Source organism: Cucumis melo, chromosome 6, assembly GCF_025177605.1.
Source record: "Cucumis melo cultivar AY chromosome 6, USDA_Cmelo_AY_1.0, whole genome shotgun sequence".
In the NCBI taxonomy this organism is placed as follows: domain Eukaryota; kingdom Viridiplantae; phylum Streptophyta; class Magnoliopsida; order Cucurbitales; family Cucurbitaceae; genus Cucumis; species Cucumis melo.
The window spans coordinates 27,423,693-27,449,440 of NC_066862.1; the positions used below are offsets into that span (position 1 = coordinate 27,423,693).

At 35.7% G+C, this 25,748-nt stretch overlaps 1 protein-coding gene and 1 long non-coding RNA gene across 4 annotated transcripts; both read left to right on the top strand.

The window, feature by feature from the left end:
- Positions 1-217: 217 nt before the first annotated feature.
- On the top strand, positions 218-24,603 carry LOC103490634 (kinesin-like protein KIN-14E). 3 transcript variants are annotated; one of them, XM_051086832.1, is made up of 25 exons: positions 218-614; positions 1,102-1,298; positions 2,095-2,167; positions 2,283-2,414; positions 2,490-2,728; positions 2,868-3,195; positions 8,925-8,981; positions 11,362-11,461; positions 11,545-11,726; positions 12,164-12,279; positions 12,494-12,596; positions 13,100-13,252; positions 13,593-13,739; positions 13,849-14,049; positions 14,368-14,532; positions 14,609-14,713; positions 17,467-17,607; positions 17,689-17,883; positions 18,038-18,164; positions 21,910-22,112; positions 22,237-22,419; positions 22,715-22,810; positions 22,915-23,112; positions 23,349-23,620; positions 24,100-24,603. In XM_051086832.1, the coding sequence occupies exons 2-25, from the start codon at positions 1,153-1,155 to the stop codon at positions 24,290-24,292; spliced, it is 3,855 nt and encodes a 1,284-aa protein (XP_050942789.1). In that variant the 5' UTR covers positions 218-614; positions 1,102-1,152; the 3' UTR covers positions 24,293-24,603. The 3 variants fall into 3 exon arrangements, with proteins under 3 accessions (XP_050942789.1, XP_008448437.2, XP_050942790.1); XM_008450215.3 differs by lacking the exon at positions 8,925-8,981; XM_051086833.1 differs by lacking the exons at positions 218-614; positions 1,102-1,298 and having other exon boundaries at positions 2,118-2,167; positions 2,290-2,414.
- On the top strand, positions 18,171-21,453 carry LOC127150070 (uncharacterized). The gene is made up of 2 exons (XR_007822014.1): positions 18,171-19,486; positions 19,593-21,453. It is a non-coding gene; the product is annotated as an uncharacterized LOC127150070 (long non-coding RNA).
- Positions 24,604-25,748: the final 1,145 nt, after the last annotated feature.

Below are 25,748 nucleotides of genomic sequence, written 5' to 3' on the forward strand. Positions count from 1 at the left end.
AACGTTTTATTAGATGATGTGAACAAAAAAAAAGAGAGAAAAGAAGAAGAGATTGTTAGCAACGTGTTATTAGATGATGTGAACATAATGATTGGTTTATGAAAACATAAATAGACAAGAGTATAGAGATGTAGATTTAAAAAAATATTCTACACCAAATAGAATATAATAGTATAAGGTCTGTTTCGGCCAACCTTATAAAGTTGTAGGTTTTATTGGAAAATGGTATGGGAAAATATGAGGATGAAATTTAAAGTCGCGGGATTTTGTAAATTTCCCCCTCCTCGGTTTGAAGGAGTAGTAGATTTGCAGCAATGATAATGTAAATGCCAGATTGTCGAAGATATTGTCAGGCCGGCAACTCAAGTCGACTAGCTACCAATTTTTCTTTTTTTTTTTGTTGGCTTGGTCTTTTGCTTGCTTGCCATTTAAAACACTCTCGTGACTCCCACCACTGCTGCTCCGCTCTCTCTCTCTCTCTCTCTCTCTCTCTCTCTCTCTCTCTCTCTCCTTGCTCCTCTCTTTCTATAATCTCTACCAACCAGCGACTCAATGCCTGGCTGACTTTGCTTCAACCTCAGATCTCTCCGCCTCCTCTCTTTTGCTTCCGAAAGGTAACTCCTTTACAACATCCCCACTCATTTTGCTTCAACCTCCAATTAATCCATTCATTCTTCAAGCTCGGCCAATTCTGCTTCTATGCATTCAACTTTTTTTTTTTTTTTTTTTTTTTGCCCCTTTCTGTTATGAAGTGAAGGGCTGGCTTTCTTACATTGCTTTCTAATTTCCGTGGATCTATTTTCTTTCTTGTAGCTCATATGGGTTTTATACATATATCTTTTACACTTTTAAGTAATTGCTAGCGCGTTTCAATGTCTCACTATCTAGCGGTGGCCATTGATAATGGTTTTATTGTTCGAGAACATATTCCATTCTGGACTAGCTCAAAATTTCATTACTTATTTTTTTGTCTCCCTTGCACTTATCAGTCTATTTATTATTATCAGTATCTAGTAGTATTTATAATTAATTTTACGTTTGCTTGGATGCTAATCGTATAGTATAGAAATTAACCTTTTCAATCACACACCCTTTTTGCAGTTTTTAATTACAGGGATCCCCAGAAGTTAAATCCATTTCTGCCACTGTCAAATGACCTTTGACATGGCTCAGAGTGCTAGGACAATCGGATCTTCCTTTAACTCCAGCAGTGGCAATGATGATACTCTCCTTCAAAGCTTTGCTGCTGCTCCAAATGGGGATGATTATGACAGTGATGGCTCCAATTTTGCACCCCCGTGAGTGTAAACCGGATACCTGTAGCAACTAAGCTCTTAACTTGATTTACATGTTGAATTTCATGAATGCATATTTTCTCTAAAACTTTATTTACTACATATTGAATTTCATGAATGCATGTTTCCTTTCTCCCTTGAAGCAATGTAATTGTAATATTGTACGTTATTGGTTTCAGTCTTCAGAAAAAAGATTATACTGAAGTCATTAGGTCATTGTCAGGCTTGCCAGCTACACCATTCCCGTGATTAAACATAGTTTATAAATTGAGAAGCTAGCGTCAAATTATTAGTCTAATTGGTCTAATATTCAGATATTTAGTGAAGCAACGAAGATCAGAAAGCATTGTAAGAAGAGGAACTATTGTATGCATGCAACTAACGGATTACAACTAGTGTCATGAAAAGGAATTCACTTGTAGTTGTTTTACTGGGCCTTATGAACTCCTTCTTCGAGGACTTCAATCCGAATGTGCATTAAAAAAATCGTTAGTCTTACTTCTATCAATAAAAAATTAATTATTGGCGATTTTATCCTAGCATTTTTCTCAAGCTTGAAAGCTTGGTTTCTCATCCAGAAAAATAACCAATAATAATAGTACTTACAATTCCTTCTTGTTCCTTTTTTTTTTGCCTGTTTTTCTTTTTGGGTGTAAAAGTGATAATACTAACATGTGCAAACTCGCTGACTTCTTATATGCTCTTCCAGTGGCTCCTGAGCTCATATTATAGTTTGATGTTTTCTTGAGTAAAATTTTCTGGCCCTCAAAATTGACTTTCTCCTTCGTTGTTTCTGTAGTACTCCTACAACCATATCCACAGCAATTCCTGCAGAACTTGCTGGTGTCATACCTTTGATTGATAGATTCCAGGTGGGATAATATTTGGGATGCCTGCAAGTGTGAAAGGGATTGTGTGTTGTTTCTGATGTATGACAATCTTAATTTTCATTATAATCCCTGAGAAGTAATGGTATTATTTTCCAAGGTTGAAGGATTCTTAAGGATGATGCACAAACAAATCCATTCTTCTGGAAAGCGTGGATTCTTTTCCAAAAGATCTGTAGGTCCTCAAGTTCGAGAAAAATTCACATTTGAAGATATGTTATGTTTCCAAAAGGTGAAAACATCTTGTTTGTCATGAAATTTAAGTACTCGCCAAACTCTTACAAGTGTAAGTTGTAAATTTGTACAGGATCCTATACCAACTTCGTTGCTTAAAATTAACTCTGACCTGGTGAGCCGAGCCACAAAACTATTCCAAATAATCTTGAAGTACATGGGTGTTGACTCTTCTGATAGAGTCAATGCAACAAGCTTAGATGAACGAATTGAACTTGTTGGAAAACTGTACAAGCACACTTTGAAACGTTCAGAGCTACGAGATGAACTTTTTATCCAAATCTCTAAGCAAACCAGAAATTCTCCTGATAGGTATGCTCTAAACTATTATTTACCTTGTTGATCTGACATTGGTGATTAAATTCTAGTATGAATTGCTGATATTTTAACATAATGCAATACCATATTTTCTGGACTGATCTCTCTATGCATATGAATATGAATATTACAGGCAGTATTTAATCAAAGCATGGGAGCTGATGTATTTATGTGCATCTGCTATGCCTCCTAGCAAAGATATTGGTGGATATTTATCAGAGTATGTTCACAATGTTGCTCAAGGTGTAAGTACTGATCCGGAGGTTCGAGTTCTTGCATTAAATACACTGAATGCTTTAAAGCGTTGCATGAAGGCTGGTCCCAGGCATATAATACCTGGTCGTGAGGAAATCGAAGCTCTTTTGACAGGCCGAAAACTTACAACTATTGTCTTCTTTTTGGATGAAACTTTTGAAGAAATTACATATGATATGACAACAACGGTGGCTGATTCTGTTGAGGTAATGATAATTTTGATGGAATAATATATTTTTGTATTTCAATGATTTAAAGGGTAAAAGTTATATCCCTCATATATAGGAGAAAGGATCATATAAGATAGAAATGTGGAATCGGAATCAGAATTAAATTTAAGCTATTAACTAATTTAGATATTTTAGTTAGTATTTACTTGCCGATTTGTCAAATCATGCTACCAACTTTATTTCATTGAAAATTTTGTTTCCCGAAACAAAATTTGTACTTTTGATAGTCCTTTAATTAACACGTCAGTGACATATTCTGTTGTTGGGAGATAAACAATAGAAACTGAACCAGTGTAGAACTTTTCCTTTATGATATGTATATGTTGACTTCAATATACTTTGACCTATCATGCTGGCCTGTCTATGGGCTACAGGAATGTCGCATAGTTCTGGCAGTAAACATATTTAGGTATCTTATAAAAAAGTTGTAATTCTTCAAGTAATTGTTATAATATGTATTTATATATTGTTTTGTATACTCTTCCTCTATTGTAGTTTTATATTCCCTAGATTAGGGTTTCTTGGTCGCCTATATAAATATGTATTTTTAGACTGATTAAATAATAAGAGATTATTTCCCAAAAGTATCGAGTACATGATATTAGAGTCGTCTAGGGTTTAGAATATTTGTTTGATGGTTACATTAGGGTTTGCACTTCTCACAAACTTTAGGTTTTGCATTTGGGTCATCGAATTTGAGTGACCGCTTGTTGACGCCGCCCAACCTAGGAGGAGCACCATCGTATTCCGCCTAGGTCTGTCTTCTTTGTCACCGGAAAATGCCATACATGAGGTTCACATGCCGATGGATGGTACTGTCTTCGTCGCCACGCGCTGACGCGTGGGAACACGTGGAATGTTCGTTTGAACTGTCATTAGTTGGGTTCGTCTCAGATCTTGATTTCCAATTCATTTGTATGTTGATTTCGTCAAAATCTACTCGGGTGTGAGGTTATTTGGAAAATACCCTTTTGTTCTTAAGGTTTGTGATTATTTGTTATAATTTGGGGCTGCTTTGCTCTTTGGTTCACCTTTGATTTCGATTATAATTTGATCTCTTTTCGCTTGTGAGATCTAAGAATTGTGTTAGCTCATAATGGATGAGGTTAAGCATATGGTACTATCTAATATAATTCCCCTAGCATCGAAGACAATTGAACAAGTTAAATGGATCTAATTATTATGATTGGCGTCGCAAGATTCAATTTTATTTTCTTAGTACTGATATCGATGGTCATGTGATTAAGGAGCCACCAAAAGATGATAAGGAAAAGGCTTGGCTTCGCGAAGATGCTTGACTCTATTTATAGATTAAGAATTCCACTGAAAATGAGATTGTTGGTTGGATAGATGACTGTGATTCTGTGAAGGAACTCTTAGGGTTCTTAGAATTTCTATGGAAAAGAACACGTCCATCAAATGTTTGATGTCTGTATTCCATTCTTTCGAACCGAACAGAAGGCATAATCTATTACAAGCTGTTTTATGAGACTAAGAAGATAGTTGCTGAACTTGCTTTACTTACCTTTTAGCCCCAGTGTCAAAGTTCAACAAGCTCGACGCAGAAAGATGGCTATGTTTTTTAATGAGCTTTTACCTAAATTTGGAATGGCTCACATTCTTTCTGATTATGAAATTTCATCATTAGAGGAGGCCTTCACTTGTGTTCTTCATATTGAGAGTTCTCAATCTAGTTTACCTATCTCTCAAGCTAGCATCGCTCTTATAAGCAACATTAATAACTCTCGTGTTGCTTCAGGGATGACTAATAGGCCATTCGCTTTTTCAAAAGGGGTATCGTTGTTATTGTTCTACTTTGAACAAGTATCTTGTATCTCCCGATGTTACTTTCTTTGATGATATACCTTTTAGTCCCTCACCATCTAGTGATTTTCAGGGGAGGGATTTGTTATGTGGACCCTAAACTATAGCATTTCTAAGCCTTCCAATGAAGCAAGTGGATAAGTTGGATTTGAGATTAGTTGAAAACTAGGATTAAGTTGAATAAGTAGTTCAAAGAAGGGTTAAGAAGAAGTTTACTAAGTTGTGGTAGTGGCCTAAGTGTCATAGTTGGTGTGTCATTATTGGTGTGCCATTATAAGAGTGTCATGGTTGTTGGAAGAAGGAAAGTTTGGAAAAATTGGCTAAAGTGTCAAGTAGACGGCCAAAGCAAGGGTGAGAAGTTTTGCATGATGTTAGGCGTTTTGAGGTTAGCATAGGTGGCCAAAGTTGTCAAAATAACCTCCAAGGACATGAAGTAGGTGGTCACTAGTGTTAGCATTGAGCATGGTTAGACGGCCAACCATGTCAAGAAAACCTCTAAGGACAAGAGGTTGGGCGACAAAGACACACTCTAAGTGAGGAAAGCTTTGCTAGGTGGCCAACCATGCCAAGAACCTCTAAGATAAGGCTACGCAGCCAAGCACGCGACCAAGGGTTGGCAAACTTGGCTAGGCGAGGAGAGTCATATTAGGTGTTTTGAGCATAAGTTAGGCGGCAAGAGGTGTCCAGAGAACCTCTATGCATTGAGGCATGTGACCTAGTAACCCATGCTAGCTAGGTATGGGCTATGCAAGATGGTTTGGAGGTTAGGTGGACGAAGGAGTGTCTTAGACGTTTAGAGCGTTGTGGGTTGAGTGGTTTCTAGGTGTCATGACATGGAAACACTTAAATTTTAGCAAGCAGGTGGTGTGGAGAGGCAACCATGCAAGCTGGAGGTGGCATTTCAAAGCCATGCAAAGGTTCCTATAAATAGGTCGTTTTTTAATGGACATAGCTTCCATTTTACTTGTGCGTTTTCTCTTAAACTAGTCCCAAAAGTTTCCATTTTGAGTTGGTAGGGCTGACGGTTTAAGGAGTTGCAAGAAAGATATCCAACCGATTGAGGAAAGAGTAAAAGGTCATTTCCAAAGGAAATTTGGACATGTTGAGTGTTTTGAAGCTACAAAACACAATACATGGACTTTTTGGCTGAAATTTTGATGTAAGCTAGTTAAGACATTTATAAACAACTTTGTTGAAGGAAGTTTTCTCATTGGAGTTATGGATTTTTAGTTATTAACCTCCAAAGTTGGGGTTAGGTTTTGGACGGGAAGCAGGCCATCTGGCAAGTTTGAGTGTGAGCCAAGCATTAGGACGCAAGGGGCAGTATTGCACGCAAAAAAAAAGTAAAGAGGTTAGTTGGGCGTTCAGTGAGAATAGGCTAGAGGCATGTAGCCAGCCATGAGCCCTCAAGGCACGCGATGCGGTATGCAAGCGGCCAAGGGACGCACAAGGTTAGCACTTGGCTAGGCCCCTGGGCTCTGCACGGGCGTGCCAAGCTTGCTGCCCATGCCTATGCACCGCCGTGCCAAAATGCCATTTTTGGGGCATTTTTGACATTTTTAAGCAACGTTTGGATATTTTCTGAAGGTAAGGGATTAATTTGGATGTAATTATCATTATTTTAGGTTAAGAGGGAATTAGGGGAATTTATAGGCCAAGGACTTGGCACATATCTGTGAGTGATAAAATGAATTTCAAATAAAGATATCTATATTTATTTGCTAGCCTTAAGTTTTAACATGCTTTGAGATTAATCTGATTTACGAGTTATTTCTAAAGCATTTGAGGTATTTTAAATGTATTTGATAAGCTTCAATTTGCTGAGATGTATGTTTGGCTAGCAAGAGGAAATAACATTGATTTATGAGCATTTGAGTTTATTAATGTATTTGATAAACATGATTTATGGTTTTGAGATTTGCTAAGTTCAACGGATTTCTTAATAAAAGTTTGAGATTTTAAGCATGTTTTAATCTATACCAAGTTATCTCTATAGCCTTATAGGGTAGGACATTATGCGCAGAGGAATTTTGAGGTAGGAACGCCTATTTGTGAAGATTTGAGGTGAGGATGCCTGTCTTTGAGATTGAGTTGGGAATGGCCATCTCTAAGGTTAGTTCGATAGTATTCATCTTACTCTGTTATCATGGTTGAGGTTTGGATTTGGTATTGATTTAGCTCTGCCATCTCTTGAGGATTTGATTCTTGAGTTATAGATGGAGAAAAACTAATGCTTGAGGAACTGTTTTTTTTAATTAAATATTTGTTGAATTGAATTATTAAGATATTTGTTGAGTTTATGGCTTAAAACGTTTTATAAAACGCTCGTTTTAAAATTTAGTCACTCACTGGGCTTTTTAGCTCCCTATTTATAAATTGTTTTTCCATTATCCAGGTAGAGATAGTGTTCCTGGAGTTTGATACTTTGTTGTCATTCTGCTAGAGGGTCTTGACTTTTCTTCAGTATGTTGTTCAGTCATTTTGTACTCATGTGTATATATAGTCTTGTGAATATGTCTAGAATGTAGTTAGCTTTAAGTTGTGAGTAGAGAGAGTTGGCTTTTTGTAACTAGAAAAACTATGGTCTGTGTAAGACTATCTTAATGTTTGTTATAATACGGGTTGCACATTTAGTTGTTCCAATACTTCGTTAGAGTTGTGTTTTGTTTCCGCGAGTTATTCAAGTAAAGGTATTAGAGGCTAGGATCAACAGGTATTGTTGAATGGAGAATGGTATTTATTGGTCTCACGTCGTCTCTCAGATCGAGAGAGGAGGTGTTCTGGGAGGGGGTGTGACATGTTAAGTACTTAAGCATTTTGGAGAACCACACCCCAAAAGCCAACTATTGGGGTGGGAGAGCCAAGCCACTTAAGTACCACATTGGTCATCCCATTCTAACCAACGTGGAACAAAGACATCTCATACTACCTTGGTTTCTAACAATACCTCATCTACAATACCTCATCTCCGAGAAGTCGACGTCCCAACGACTACTCCAACGGCTACTCCAACGGCACTTCACTTTGCTACACCTAATTAGAACCCTCTACTAGTTCCACTTCAAAACGTCTATAATCGACTCTAATACCATTGTTAGGTGCTTAAGAACCTTGGTGAACCACATCCTAAAAGCCAGCTATTGGGGTGGAAGAGCCAAGTCACTTAAGTACTACATTGATCATTTTATTCTAACCAGTGTGGGACAAAGACATCTCATACTACCTTGGTTCCTAACAGAAGATGTCATCTTCTTTTCTACCTCTCCTTCATCGTCTCCTACTCCTACTCCTTCTTTTATGCCTCTTCCTTTTGCCCTATTTGTTACTTTAGTCTACTCTAGGCATCCTCCACAGCAACCTTCTAACCCATAATCTCCACCACTAACTTGTTCGATATTTGATCCGAGACCAAGCAACAATCTTTCCATTGCCCTTTGAAAAGGTAAATGAACTTGTACTTATCCTATTTCTTCGTTTTTTTCGTATATTTGATTGTTTTCACCCACATAAGCCTTTATTGCATCTCTTGATTCCTCTTCTATTCCTAACTCTATTCACGAAGCTTTATCTCATCCTGGGTGGTGTAGTGCAATGATTGAGATGATGATTGCTTTGGATGATAATGGTACTTAAGATATGGAACAGCAAAAAAGAGACTATTGGGTGTTAATGTGTTTGCTATAGAGGCCTTTTTGATGGAACAATTGCTTGGTTGAAAGCTCATCTTGTTGCCAAAGGTTATGCCTAAACCTATGAGACTAATTATTCTAAGACATTTTCTTTTATTGCCAAATTAACTTCGATCCACTTATTTCTTTCCATGGTTGGTACTCACAATTAAACTCAACATTAAGAATGCTTTTCTTCGTGGTGATCTTTAGGAGGAAGTCTATATGGAGCAAGCACCTGGGTTTGTTGCTCTGGGGAAGGGTGATAAGGTGTGTCGCTTTCGAAAATCTTTGTATGGATTGTAATAGATTCCTTGTGCATGGTTTGATTAGTTTAGTCAAGCACTAGAATATTTGGTATGAAGAAAAGTACATCTGACCATTCTGTATTACGATATGACGATGGTATTACTTTGTTTGTTGTATATGTTGAAGATATCGTTATTACTGGACATGATGTATTAGGTATATCTTCTTTCAAGACTTTCTCTTATGGTCAATTCATACCCAAGATTTGGGGCAATTGCAGTATTTCTTGGGTCTTGAAGTAATGAGAAACAAGAAAGGTATTTATTTGTCACAATAGAAATATGTACTTGATTTGTTATCTGAAACAAAGGTCAACTAGGAGCCAAACCCTGTATTACCCTAATGGTAACAAATTTGCAACATGCTGGAGATATAGAAGATTATTTCGAAAATTGAACTATTTATTAGTGACACGACCTGACATTGTTCATTCTGTGAGTCAGTTTATGTCTTCCCCTACTGTGGATCATTGGGCTGCAATACAACAAATCCTATGTTATCTAAAGGTTGTGCTTGGATGTAGGATCTGATATAAAGATCATGGTCATACAAGAGTTGAATGTTTTTCAGATGTTGATTGGACTGGATCTCGAGAAGATAGGAGATCGAGCTTTGGATATTGTGTTTTTGTAGGAAACTTAATTTCGTGGAAAAGTAAGAAACAAAATTTATTTTTACGTCAAGTGCTGAGTCATAATATAGAGCTATTATACAATTTGTGTGTGAAAGAGTGTGGATACACCAACTTTTATTTAATACGGGCTTTTGTGTTTATGTGCTAACTAAACTATGGCGTGTGATCAAGCTGCTCTTCACATTGCATCCATCCTAGTATTTCATGAACGAACTAAACATATTGTAGAGGGTTGTCATTTTATTTGCGAGAAAATTCAAGGGTTGATATTGACAAGAAATGTGAAGACCGGAGAACAATCGAGAGATCTCCTTACCAAAATTGTAAACAGAGCAAGAATAAGCTATTTGTGCAACAAGTTGGACATGATTGACATATTTGCTCCAACTTGAGGGGAGTGTTATAATATGTATTTATATACTGTTATGTATAGTCATCTATCTATGAAGAGTGCAAGGTTCTTTATTTTTCGATGTAGGATCCTCAACACTTAAATCTATATATGGTTGTACCTTTTAAACAATATACATTTTATCTCGAGGAAGGCTTGAAGGTGGGGTGGGTTGTAGGTGTTTATGAGCCTCTGTCCCCAAAGGGAGAAACAAATAAACTAGGATTGGACAAAATGGCAATGACAAACAGTAAGCAACACAACACTACAATTTCAAAGATGGCAACTGATAGATCCCGAACTTGTAGAATATGAATTCACATTTTATTGATGAATATAGAATAAGTACAATGTAATTGAATTGAGTAAAACTCAATTCAGTGGCCAGGGCACTCTTGTTCTTCTCTCTCTTCTTAACAAGCCAACTAAATTCTTCCCAAAACATAACTCCCTTTCCTGCCTATCAATTCCCATTCCCTATTTATACAGACCCCACCAACCTACTGTACTACTCAAACTTTAACCACTAACTAACAAATATAGTCTATTACAATATAACCCACATACACGTGTCACTTCACACGTGTGACTTCTTTTTATTTCTCCTGCTGTACTGAAATATTATTGGAGGTCTAACAGCAACCAAAACCTTCAAAACGACGATGTGTACAGAAGTTGAAGAGGCTTGAACTCCCGAAGCCTCTCAAACAAAAAAAAAAGTTGTAAAAACTGAAGTATCTTGGTTTTGATAGTTGGAATTTGAAATAAACAAGGAGCTGGATTACATGATAAAAATTCATTTAATGTTTTATTAGAGTTGGAGAAGATATAGTAGTTTCATTGGTGGTAGCGGAAGAGTGTCCTTTGGCATTGTTCACTTTCTCGTTTTGGGCCTTTGGAAGGAAAAGAACAACCGTATGTTTGAAGATAAGGCCTCTTCTTTTGTGTCCTTTTGGCTTTTGGTGCGACACGATGTTTCTTGATGGTGGTGTGCAAATCATACAAAGGAATTTTATAATTACGACCTCCTGATGATTATTAACAGTTGGTATACTTTTCTTCGCTAATTTTGTTGCGGGGTATCCTCAATCCCTTGCCCTCAGTTTTTCCTTTTTGCTTCTTTTTGACATACATATGTGTTTATTATCAAGGAAAGAAAGAGAATACATAGTTTTGTTTTTGTTATAAATGCATGAATTTTAGTCTACTCAAGTGAATGTTTCCCCGTGGCCACCACACTCATTAATGTGATTAATTAGTGGAGATTTAATGTCAAAACTCATCATACCCTCGGAACATTTCATATTTTTGTTCAGGAACTTTCAGGTGTTATAAAACTGTCAGCACACTCTAGCTTCAGTCTTTTTGAATGCCGTAAGTTCGTTAGTGGAGCTAAAGCACTTGATCTAGGGAATGGTACAGTTTAACTTATTATATTTTGGTTTTAATTTGAACGAACGAATGTACATCTTAATCTTACACGGAATTCTTCTCAACAGAGGAGTATGTTGGGCTTGATGATAATAAATATATTGGAGATCTGCTAGCAGAATTCAAGGCAACAAAAGATCGAAGCAAAGGAGAAATTCTGCACTTCAAGTTGACTTTTAAAAAGAAGCTGTTTCGGGAGTCTGATGAAGCTGTAGTGGACCCAATGTTTATACAACTATCATATGTTCAGGTAGGAGTGTTTTATCTTGGTTACATTACATGTTGGATTTTAGAACTTCAAATGTTGTGTCTAATAGATTTATGAACTTTGAAGAGTGCTCCTAATTTTTACTTTTGTCATTTTGTGTCGAGTAGGTTCCCACCCCAATCTTCGAACTATCAATTTTGTATCTAATAAGTTAGTGGACTTTAATATATATCTAGTAGGTCAGGGATTGAATGGATATAACATTGAAAGATTATGAATCCATTAGATACTTTTTGAAGTTCAAACCTACTGATTGTTTTAAATTATAATTTCGGCCTAATTTGATAACCATTCTGTTTATAAAAGTTAAACTTGCAAATATTACTTCAACCAAACCCACAACAAAATATGAAATGGTTACCAACGGGGCTTTAACTTTTATATTGAACATTTATGTGAGAGCCGGTCTATATTTACAGCTGCAACATGACTATCTGTTGGGAAATTATCCTGTTGGAAGGGACGATGCTGCACAGCTTTCAGCATTACAAATCCTTGTTGAAATTGGATTTATTACCAGTCCAGAATCTTGCACGTAGGTGTTTTTATTGCTCTCTTGCAAATTTGCAGTAATTTATCATTTTGCTTTGTTTTCACATTTTAAAATAGTATGTTAAACTTTCATTTCCTTTATTTTCTACAACAAGTATCTTCTTCATCCTCAATTATGTAGGAAAAAATGTTACCTTTTTTAGTATAGTTTTGTATACTCCATTTTAATTGTACTTTAACTGCTTGATGGGTACTAGTGATTGGAATTCGCTTCTAGAAAGATTTGTACCAAGACAAATTGCCATAACAAGACCAAAGCGAGAGTGGGAGTTGGATATTCTCTCGCGTTTTCGTTCAATGGTAAGATTTGGTATTTGGAGCATTCTGTTGCAGACAATTACTATCTTGAAGAGTCTATTTAGATTAGGAAATGTTCTTTTCAATTGATTATTGAGGCAATTTTACTCTCAATTTTATGAATATTTTCATAGCACTGATAAGCATTGTTGTTTCTAGAGATATGGTATTCAACATGATGTATATGTGAGTGGTTGTATATATATTCCTTGGAGCACACATTGAAATCTTGAGCGTCTCTTTTTGTTTGAGTTGGGCTTTTTTTTTGATTGATGTACCTAGTTCTTACGAATTAGTGAAAAATATTATCAAAGTTTATGCTCAGTTTTCCAGGCCATTTTTTCGTAGGCATATATGCCTCTGTCTTCTCCATGGCCCCTAGGTTGCTCTTTCCTGCCTTTTTGTGAAATATACATCACCATTTCTTATCCCCCAAAGAAAAGTCACCAAGTCAATCTTGACCAAGAACAAACAGTTTGCTGACTTTTTTCTTACTAATTTCCCAGGAACATCTAACAAAGGATGATGCAAGACAACAGTTTCTTCGAATATTGAGAACACTTCCTTATGGGAATTCAGTTTTCTTTGGCGTCCGGAAGATTGATGATCCCATTGGACTTCTACCTGGACGAATCATTTTGGGTATCAACAAGAGAGGGGTAATATAGGTTTCTAACGTGCACAGCTACTTTATTTTTCTTTTTTCTTTTTTTTTTTTTTGGAGATAAAGAGATTTCCAATTCAAATATTAATATACACAAAACACAGAAATTTTGCCAGCTTTCATATGTTTCAAAGCCATTCTTCCTTCAAAAGTTAGAATTCAAAGAATCACTCACTTCCTCATCTACCCAACTACTTATTATGGTTTCATATTCAAATGCTTGCATATTGGCATTCATGTGTCAAATATAATGAGATACCTATCTGGTGATTTAAATTTTTCTAGATGGGCATTCTGGCTGGTTGCAGTTGGTTTAATTGCTCAACTTTCTATAGGTTCATTTCTTCCGTCCAGTTCCAAAGGAGTATTTACATTCTGCTGAATTAAGAGATATAATGCAATTCGGTAGCAGTAACACTGCAGTCTTTTTTAAGATGAGAGTTGCTGGTGTCCTGCACATTTTCCAGTTTGAGACCAAGCAGGTTACCATCGTTGCTTTTCTTCTCCGTACATCCATAATTGATTTGTGTATTTCAATCCTTCATGTTCTCTGTCACGGTGGTTTTTTGACTAGGTATTCTAACTTTTTAGGGAGAAGAAATTTGCATTGCTCTCCAGACACACATAAATGACGTCATGTTGCGTCGTTACTCTAAAGCTCGATCTGCTGCTGTTGGCTCCATGCTTGGAGACTCCTCCTGCAACTTAAAGACTCAAAGTGTGGAAGCATATGAGAAACGAGTTCAAGATTTGAGTAAGGGCATTGAAGAGTCTAAGAGAAATGCTGAACAAGTAAACCTTGAAAGAGCTTATTCTTCCTTTTGTATCGCTCTTTGTGAAATAGAAGTTATGATTCTGATCCCACAAAAGAAAAAAAAAGAAGGAAAAAGAAAAAAGAAAGGGATTATTCTTTGCCTTGAAATGTTTAATGTGAAAACACAGATGAATATGTGCTACTTCACGACACCCATTAATTTTAGCTTGTTTACTGGCATTACTAGTGGAAGTGTTTTTTTTGCAATTGCTTTTTATAGGATTTTCATATATTTCACCACATCTATCGTATTTAAAGCATTTTCATTTCGATAATGGAAACCGTTCTTAATGTAGTTGCTAAAGGAATTGCATGAAAAGAATAAGCAAGAAGTGGTAATGCAAGAAGAATTGGAAACTCTAAAAGAATCCTTGAAATTTGAAAAGCAAAACTTAGCTGAGGCAACACAGAGTCTTGAGAGGTTGAGATCGCAGTATGATGAAAAAGACAATGAACATCAGGTCAGTACAGCTATATCTTTGCATCAAACTTATTTTGAGCCTTTATTTCTATTTATTTGGTCTATTCTATTTTCAGATCATGTTAATCGAAAGAAGGGGTTTGGAAGCAAAAATTGCAAAATTGAGCACTATGATGTTGGAAAATAACGGGAAAAAAGATACGGTTGGAATTGATGAACAGGTATGACTTCAAGCTATTTGTTTAATGGAAAACGACTTTGTGTTTTTGTTTGGAAATTATTTTAAGAACTATAGCTCCAAATTTTAAAACTGTGATTTATAACTTGAAAAGATAAAAGAGATAGAAATGGGTATGGAAAGGGGAATTGACTTGGGACTACAATTTACAAGTTCGATGAAGGAATGAGGAGATGAATGATGAGGGGAAAAAAGTTGGGGTACTTGAGGGCGTCATTTTTATTTATTAATTATTTATTATTTTTTTGGGGTGAGGGGGTCATATTTTGAAGTAGGGGTGAGCAATAAGACCCAAAAAAGCAAACTTGTAACGACCCAACTCCTTATACTAAGTCGAAGCCATTACTAATTTTAAAAGACAAATAAAATTTGTAAAGTTTGGATAAAATGAAACAAAACCTCAAAATTTTTATTTAAAAGCCTAATCAAAAGTAATTTGAGATATGTATAAAAATAAAATCCTAACTCGAGTCCTATCTAATTTTAAAGAAATAAAATAGGAAATAAGGAATAAACTAAAATGCAAACATTTAAGGTCTGAACTCGGATATAAAGCGGAAGCAAGAGATCCTTATGGCTCGCCACGATCACTTCTAGTCTCTCGCCAGCTTGTCCTTGCCCTTACCTCTGCCCCTGCCTGAAAAATGAAATGGAAAGAGTGAGTATAAAATACTCAGTAAGGGACCCACTACTAGTCCCGCTAGGTGCCTGTTAACTTCCTATTAGAGTCCTGAAAATAGTACCCAAGAACTGGCACGTTCCCGAACACGTGCAACATGTGATCCCGTAGGAACAAAATCTGGTCTTCGGTGACCCTAAGGAACACCTAGGACAAACTGGTCTGTAGCGTACCCGGAGGAAACACTAAGACGATCGGGTTGTGAGCGATCCCGTCGAATCACTTGAATCATGTTTATATCAATGTCAGACTGGCGGTCCCGTCGGACTACACAGTCCACGCAGTCCTAAATAGGTGGTGATCCTGAAGGACACCCATGCAGATACAACTCTAATAGGATAAGCTAACATGCACCCTAACCATAGCATACACGTAACTTAGCATCATCACGTCATCATGTCACATCATATCCTCATGTCAAATCATATCATCATGTCATATCATACCCTCATTAATTGCCATGCTGTTATGCAGTCTAGTCATCAATGTGCATAACTAAGAATGTATGCGATCTCTTAATTCTACTCGTAGGTCTAGTAGTAGAATCTCTTACCTGGAGATTAGCTCAACGAGTTCTAACCGCAAAGTCACGCTGTCCAAGCAGCGAGGTCCTAAATGTTTAAAAAACACCAATTTTCATAACTTAATCACCTAAGGACTAAAGACCCAAAAATTCAGTTGAAATAACTTACCCTAGGTCGAGGTTGCAACGCTTGAGCCCTTAATTGAAGAAATACCACGCTCCTAAAATCAATTAGTCCAAGATGTTCCTTAAGGGAAATAATTTAATTTAATCCAAATTAAATTATTTAGGTTCAAAAATTACGTCTTTGCTGGGAATGCCAAAAACCCAATCAACTTACCAAGAATAGGTGGGAAAGAACCAAAAATAGGCTTGGCGGCTCGGTTGGGAGTAGAGAATTCGGCTTGGGCAGACGCGCACGACTCGGGGGAACACGCACGGCTCGAGCACATGCTCGGCTAGGGGGCGACTCGGCTTCCTCGTGTGCAGCTTGCAGGGACGCGCGTGCGGCTGGCAGCGGTGGCTCGGCGTCACGCGAGCGCACGGACGGCTGGAGGCGCGGGTCGGGTTCAGTTTTGCGGAGAGAGGCACGGGTCGAGACGATTGGAACCGTTCGCGAAAGACGGCTGGCGCGACGGACTACGACGAGCGACTTGTCGACTGCTGTTCGACAGTGGCTGGCGAAGACGGGACGGAGACGGAGACGGACGGCGAAAAGCGGGTTTTGAGGTCTTGAAAATGGAGAGGGTTTTGAGGTTCGGAAAGGGGTTTATGAGAAGGTGATGAAGAAATAGGTCTTGAGTTCTCTTCTGAACTTGTCAACCATGAATATGGCTACTAGAGCTTCGGTTAGATATTATATTAAATTTACTCACCCACAAGCTTAAACTTTTTGGTTGAATTGATAATTTAAGATGGTATCAGAGCAGGTGGTCCAAGGAGGTCTTGTGTTTAAGCCCTTGTCGACCCCATTTAATATTAATTTCCACTTGTTGGGTCTTTTTCATAATTCAAGCCCACAAGTGGGGAGGTGTTAGATATTATATTAAATTTACCTTTACTCACAAGCTTAAGCTTTTGGGTTGAATTGGTAATTTAAGAGCGTCTTTAGCTATCACCCTACATTTTTTCTGTTTTGTTCTTCCCATCTGCTTCTGTTTTGTGAAGTCGATGAGCCGGAGTTTTTTATTGTCTGAATTGCTTCCAAATGTTCAATAATGATTCAAACAACTTGTTCTATTTCCAAAACCTGTCTTAAACAAGTCCATTAATTTCAAAGGAAAAGCTAATTTCAAGCTGTCTGAGAAAGCAAACTTGAAAAAAAAAGAGGGAAACTTTGAAAAGATAATTGAAGCATATTAACTTTTACTGGATTTTTGTTCCAATAAGCAGAAAACTACTCTTCAAAGCAAAATCCCAACTTTCCAAAAACAATTTTTGGTAATACTTTTTGTAATTAAACATTATGATTGATATAACTATTTAATATAAAATATATTGCAAATTACATTAAGTTGAATGTTCTTCTTTATAGCTTCTACAAAAACTTCAAGATGAGTTGAGGCTTCGAAATGATGAGTTGCAAGCGTCTGAAGAAATTAGAAAGAAACTGGTAAATGAAAAGCTGTTCTTGGAACAAAGAATTTTTGGACTTGAGAAGAAGACTAGCAATGAGGTACATTATATAGGTTCTTAATATGGTATCATCTTTGATAATTCTTAACAGAGTAATATGTATGAAGTTTTTTACTTGCAGATGGAACATCTCCAGATAAGCTTTGAACATGAACGCAAAGTCTTGAAGCTGAAAGTGGCAGAACTTGAAAAAAAGCTTGAAGAAATAACTCAAGAACTAGCTGTCATGGAGTCAACTCTCACGACCAGGAACTCTGATTTGGCTGCCCTGCAAAATAATTTGAAGGAACTAGAGGAACTAAGAGAGATGAAAGAGGTTCTAGTCTGATTTCTTCTGTTTCGTTTTGCAGAAACTGATCGAGCTACAGTATCTCTTACATCTATTTAACACCTGGTGTATTCTTTCGTTCTTTATTTTTTACTTTTCTTTTGCGCTTTTTGTGATCATTCTTTTTTTTTTTTTTTTTTAGGATATTGACCGAAAGAATGAGCAAACAGCCAACATTTTGAAGATGCAAGGGGCTCAGCTAGCTGAGATGGAAGCGCTTTACAAGGAAGAGCAAGTTCTGAGGAAACGCTATTTCAACATGATAGAAGGTTTGTTTACCATAACACGTTCATATAGAATGAGTTCTTTTGTATCCATATAGAAACTTCTGTGAATTTCTCTTAATGTTAAAATACCACGGGTTGGCTTAGTGATTGATACGACATGTGAGGTAAAAGAAAAAATTAAAAGACTTTTGGGGGAATAACTGTGGAGAAAATGAATTTGATAAAAAAAAATTTACGTTGTGGAAGCAATAATAGAAATGTTTATGTTTATTAAACAAAGAGAAAATGAACATTGGAAAATGAGAGTGAAATCCAATAGATAAATAAAGTTCTAATTGAAGGAGAACAAAATTGGTGATACCAACTTTACATGGAAGCTCACTTTTATGTATGGTTCATTAATACCAACTTACAAATTAAATCTGTCTTCTTCTTCTTCTTCCTTTTTTTTTTTTTAATAATGGAAACAAACCTCAACCATTATGTGGTAAAAAGGAGATATAGTCTCGATAACTAACTAAGAGGTTACGAGTTCAATCTATGATGGCCACCTACTTAGGAATTAATGTCCTACGAGTTCATTACTTTTTCTTAAATGGAAATGAACTTCTTTATTAATGGTTATAGATGAGACTAGAGCTCAAAGTACAAGGGTATTATACTAAGAACAAAAAGAACTAAGAAAAAATACAGTCTAAAATTGAAACAAAGTCTATACTTCGGAAACATAAATACGACGTCAACCTAAAAACGAATGCAAACAGAAAAACATGAGCTAATCAAAGCAACTAAAAGACAATACTAAGTAAAACTTAAACGCTTCTCAAAAAGAGGCCACTCAAATCTAATTTTTTCCACACGCAAGTCTTCAAGATGAAAAAAGAAAAAGAAAACCAAGAAGATGCAACCAGCTGCTTCAAAACTATCTTTCCAATGCCCAGAAGAACTTGAAGATATCTTCCAACCCACAGATTCGCAATGATGCTTTGGCATCAATGGTTCAGTGAAGAAATAGGACCCAATAACAGCTAAAATTAATTGCCTGTTCCCAAAAAGGTATCCCCAGCAGTTGTTCTCCATTGGCAAGCAAGAAATCGAGGACCAACATAAAAACCATTATTAAGCTAGCAACAACAATCATTGAGGCTTTACTCGCTCAGCCATGTGAAGAAAGACCATAGAAAGACAAAAGTTGTTCCAACAGCTGGGGAAACTGCATTCAGTGGCTGACGAATCAAACTAGAATAAATCAACAATCGACGGCTATTGACTTTAGATGATCTGGGATTTTGCAAGACTGGGGATGAGAGTGAGTAGCAGAGGGCAGTTTTTCAACTTTTGGTTCTTCCTCGCATTGAAACAGGGTATTAAGATCTGTCTCTAATGGCTCAAAATGTCTCTGCCTCTAAAGCTCGGCTGACTTATCAATATGCTTCACTTCCTCACTACTTGTTACTTCCATTGCACTAGGAATAAGCCGAAGAAATCACCGGAAAAGTCTGAAGGTGATGTCGGAGACTTAAAGTAGAAAGCGAGTATGCCGGAGAAATCACTGGAGAAGGTGCAGAGGATCAATGGAGAAGACGGCGGTAGAAGGAGTGAGTAGAGAGTCGAGAGGAGAGAGAGAATACTTACCTTGTTCTACTGAAAATTGGAAAAGCAACAAGATCCTCTTCAAATAACGTACTTTAAATCCAATGCTGGCCATCCACATAGGATTTTTTTTATTTTTTTATTTTCATGAGTTTTTTGATAACCAAAATTTGAGGTTTACGTAATAATGTAAATCTAGAAGAACTTTTATTCAAACCGTCAAATTAGCCCTAACAGCTCGTAGATACAAGTATGTGTAGGCGGGGCAGCAGCCTCCAAAGAGGAGAAGATTGATTGATTGGCTGAAACAATAAGCCCAAGGTAAAAAAAACCTGAAACTTACCTAGGTAAAAACAACATTTATCTAACATTAAAGAACAACCAAGGATGGGTACAACTTAGGAAATATCAAGAAATATAAAACTACTCAAGAAGCACGCTAGATCATGTAAACTGGCTCAAACACTCATGATATGTAATAAAATAAAATAAAATAATCCTTAGTGCCTCTCTAACCTTATCTAAAGATGCCTATTTTCTTAATTTAATTACTAGTATATTTATTACATAAATATGTCATCATGGTTTTTATTTTTTAAAAAAATAATTGAATTAAAAGCCTTGTGTGAAACATGGTTGTTTTGTTGGTTCTTTTTATTAGGATTCTGTTGGTTGTAAATATGTTAATTTGCTATAAAACCATTAATGGTTTTATTTTATGATTATTTCCTTTTATGTATCATGTATTTCTTCATGTATCTTACATTAAAATTATTGGATATAAATATCTTATTTTATTCGACTCAAGATGGTATCAAAGTCCATGGAGCCTAAATGGGCCTTCAGTCTCAAAAAAGAAAAAGAAAAAAAGAACTTCAAAGATTACAAAAAGAAAATTGATAAATTATCAATTCTGAATTGAAAAGTACAGAAAACTATGAACCAAAAGTAAAAACTACCTTTTCTGCCTTTCCTCTCTCTCAAGGAAACTTGCAGAAACCACTCACAGAATAACTGATCGCCCTCCTCTCACTTACCCTCCCTCTATTTATAACAAGTTGTAACCACCCTAGTCCCACACTTACACAATAACTATTAGTAACTTCCTATCTTATCTAATTACCTTTATACCCCTAACCCTATACTACTCTAAGTATTTAACAGCATGTCGAGGATCTCACATAGGGAAAATCAATGGACCTCGTGTTCTTTATAAAATAGATGGATTACGTCTTTCATTTTTGATTGGTTTCGTTATCTAATAAATTCCTTCTTCTATCTCTGAAGTAGTTAATGGGCCTGTGAATGTTGAAACTCCTTGTGGGTCTCCTCTATGAATTTTGAGGAGTTGGTTGGTAGTGGTTCTAGTTTCTTTCAAGAGAGAGAGAGAAAGAGAGTAGAAACCTTGTGCATTGAATTTATGAAATTATGTTATTTAATTATTATACTAGTGAGATGTTCCAAAACATGAAAGTTCCTTTTGTTTCTTTTACTTTTTATGTCTCATTGAATTTCGAGCAGTAACCTCTTTTTATTTCATCAATGAAAAAAATTGTTTCCTTTTCAAAGAAAAAAAAACTAAAATTGTTGCAACCAAATTAGCAAACTAAACTCGGAAGGTGAATATATGTACTGATATCATTTTTATTAATAGACTTGAGTTGAGGCAGAAAACTGTATGGTCTACGTGAGTTGTGGTTCGACGGTTTGAGCGAAATTATAGAACTATTGTGGAAAAGGAAGGAAAGGAAGAGAAAAATTATTATTTTTAAGATGGAACCTTATACTATTCAACATTATATCAGAGTCCATAAAGCCCAAACGGGTATTTGGTCTCCAATATGATGAACCCAAAAGAGGTACCATCTTGAATAGGGTTGTCGAGTTATTTATTAAATAAAAAAGAAAGGGAGGAGTTATGGGTGACAACATGCTTCGTTTCTATGTTGTATTCTCTAACTAAACCTTTTTAAATTAGTTGTTTAGTGTGACTTATATTTCTTGGAGTTGTATGCTTCGACTTGAGTAGGGTTCTATTCTGCTTTCTTTTCTAATTTTCATCAAATCAATGAAATTTCATAAGTGTACATTAAAAAGAATAAAATAATACACATATTATATAATGACTACAAATTGATTCTTTTAAAAAAAGTTATGAAATGTTCTATTAAATTTGCATTCGATTTCATTGCAGATATGAAAGGAAAGATTAGAGTTTATTGTCGACTTCGACCTCTTAATGATAAAGAAATTATGGAAAAAGAGAAAAATGTGCTTACTAGTCTAGATGAGTTCACAGTTGAACATCTATGGAAGGATGATAAGCTGAAGCAACATATGTACGATCATGTATTTGATGGCACTGCCTCCCAGGAAGATGTTTTTGAAGATACACGGGCAAGTTCAATAGAACCCAAGAACTTTATTTATTTATTTTGATAAATAGAACTTTGTTGTTCTTTTAGCTGTCACTGAAAATAGAAAACATTAATTGATACTCTTTTGTACAATCGTAATGCAGTATCTTGTCCAGTCTGCTGTAGATGGTTATAATGTATGCATCTTTGCTTATGGTCAAACTGGTTCTGGGAAGACATTTACAATATATGGATCTGAGGACCACCCTGGATTAACACCTCGTGCAATTGGAGAACTTTTTAGGATTTTGAAGAGGGATAGTAACAAGTTCTCATTTTCTTTGAAGGTAATGATTTACATTCTCCAATATTAAGTTATGTTTTACTCAGTACCTTTCTTGAGTTTGTAGATCACTGTATACTGTGTATAAATTATATTTCACTGAAATAGATGGCTCGGTACTCTCTAAAGTTCAATGGTCATAACGCATACAATGTTTTATACATTGGCTTTCATACAAAATGCCTCGTTGGCTCTAGTTTTCTCTACGTGTGTATAAATTTGATTACAATGCTTATTTGAAGATTGTTAAAATGCATAAATGGATTCTGTCTTTCTCACTCGTACTCTACTTTGATTAGGCTTACATGGTAGAATTATATCAAGATACGTTGGTAGATCTTCTTCTGCCAAGGAATGCAAAACGATTGAGATTAGAGATAAAAAAGGATGCAAAGGTGAATATTTTAACGTTCGATCGTTTGTGATTTTTGCAATTTACCTGGATTTCAATTTATTTGAGTTATTATGTTTCTAACTTTAGTGTATTTGCTGAGGTTAGGGAATGGTATCCATTGAAAACGTTACAATAGCTTCTATCTCAACATTTGAAGAATTGAAAAATATTATTTATAGAGGATTGGAGCAACGGCATACTTCGGAGACTCAAATGAATGAAGAAAGTTCAAGATCACATTTGATACTTTCAATTATTATTGAAAGTACCAACCTTCAGACACAATCTGTTTCTAAAGGGAAGGTATGGCAGTAGTAGTTTCAATATTTTTATTTATAGTGAAGGATGTCTGAGAGGCCGTATAATTTAAATATGAAAATACACTATTACTTCTGGTATGTATGCATTTTCTTCATTCATAAGAAACAATTACTTTACAAATGGTAGATATGAGTTAAAAATTTAGTGAGCTTTTCATGGAATAAAAACAAATGAATGTTGTCTCTTAGCATGTAACAACTTGATTATCTTTCATGCAGCTTAGTTTTGTTGACCTTGCGGGATCAGAGAGAGTGAAGAAATCAGGCTCTTCTGGTAGCCAACTTAAGGAAGCTCAAAGCATAAATAAATCACTTTCGGCTCTTGGAGATGTCATCAGTGCTTTGTCTTCAGGGGGTCAACACATACCTTACAGAAATCATAAGCTCACTATGCTGATGAGTGATTCACTCGGTGGCAATGCCAAAACGCTTATGTTTGTCAATGTCTCTCCAGCCGAATCCAACCTGGATGAGACGTACAATTCACTCATGTATGGTATCCTTTTCTTTACCATATTCACTTTAAAGAATTTACTAAATTATATATTATTTTCTAAACCATTTGGGAGGTTTTGTTAAAATATCTTCTATGATTTATGTATATTTGAGATTGTCATGAAGTATGTTTTTGACTTGCAAATTTATCTAGAAGTTGGTAAATGTGGCCGTGAGTATTTCTAGACTCATCAACTATTCATTAAATATAAACTTTATTTACGTACTCATTTTAGCTTTTCAGGCTCAAACTTTTGGGTTATGTTTCATATTCTTATGTTATCTATCATTTTAGCCTGCAAGAAAAACGATGAGCATACTATATTTAAAAGTATTTCTTGCCTCTTATCTATGTTAATTTTAAACGAATGGAAAGAAGTTCGTTACCATCAAATATGGATGGAAAATGCAGACTTGTAGAAAAATTGTATCTTTACATTGAAGCTTCTTTTTATGAATTTGTTTTGTATTTCAGGTATGCATCAAGAGTTCGATCAATTGTTAATGATCCAAGCAAAAATGTATCATCTAAGGAGGTTGCTCGACTGAAAAAAATGGTTGCTTATTGGAAAGAACAAGCAGGTAGGAGGGGAGAGGATGAGGAGTTGGAAGAAATTCAAAACGAACGACATACTAAAGAAAAAGGAGACGTTAGATATTCCATGTAGAACCTTTAGTACGTTGCAATTATCAAGTATATAACTTGGTAGGTAGGGTTGGACGATGAGAAGTGAATCGACCAAATGCCATTTGTTACCATTCTTATGTCTGATTCTTATATTGCCATTGGGAATTTGGACTGTAACTAGCTTAGCTTTTTAGGATGTCTTGCATTGTATAGTTTGAGTAGTTTTGTATTGTATATATGGACAAATTTGTTGTTATCTTATCTATACGCTACTTCTGTAATTAATGAATACTTCAGCCCTCCGGGTACTTTTGTTTTTGTTTAAATGAACTTTCAATTTCATCCAGTTAACACGCCCTTGCAATAAATTTTCAATCCATATATCATCATGAACAAATTGTCTTATGTATTTGAAAAAATTGCATTGCCATTGCGATTGGTAGTAGTGGATATTTAAGTAAAATTTTTAATTCTACTAGACAATCTTCCATCTACTGCTATATATATATATATATATATATATATAACATGTATCGATTTATATCAAGTTCTATTACTAATAGACTTTTATTAGTCTCCTCTCTATCAATGATAAACTTGTATTAGTTTTCATCTCTAGACATCGATCAAAACAAATAAAAGATACTGTTGAAAGACTAGTTTGGACTCCAAAATGAAAATTAAACATAGGGCATCATCGATCATTTTTTGGGTAAAAAACTTCAACATTCTTCTAATCAAGACCAATTACCTATTAGACATGAATTTTTATAGCATTGCTCGAAACTAACAAAAGTTAGGTCGTTTTTCGTAGGTTATAACATTGTCCATTTTTCAAACATTTTGGGTGCCCACTTAGTCCACTAATAAGGAGCACTATTCTCGACCCCCAACTCATTTTCCTACCACATAGAATATGCCAAAGATACAATCCCAAACTTACAAGCCTAGAATCCCTAAACTAAAGAGTTGCATAACCAAAAAAAATTGGATGGGAATATTGAGCCTTTTTTATACAGGCCAAAAATGGGTCATTTTTTGTAGGTTACAATGGTCAATTTTCCTACATTTCGAGTGTCACCTTAGTCAACCCACAAAATAGCACAAATCGCGACCCATAGCTCTAATTTTTGTGCCATTAAAAATATCAACTATCCGATCTCACACTTGTCAGCCTAGAATTCCTAAACTAAAGAAATGCATGACCAAAACAAATAAAAGAACCCGTAGAAAGACTAGTTTGGACTCCAAAATAAAAATTGAGTTTGGGGGTTTGACTGATATATTTTTTTCTTAAAAAAAAGGATTCAATACCAATTACTAGTTGGATGTAAATTTTAAGCACATTTTGAAATTGGCCCAAATTGGGTTATCTTTTGTAGGTTATAACATTGGCCAATTTTCAAACATCTATCCATGATAGACTCTTATTAGTGATATAATTAGTGGTATACTTGTATTAGTTTCTATCACCGATAGACTTCATCAATCTTTAT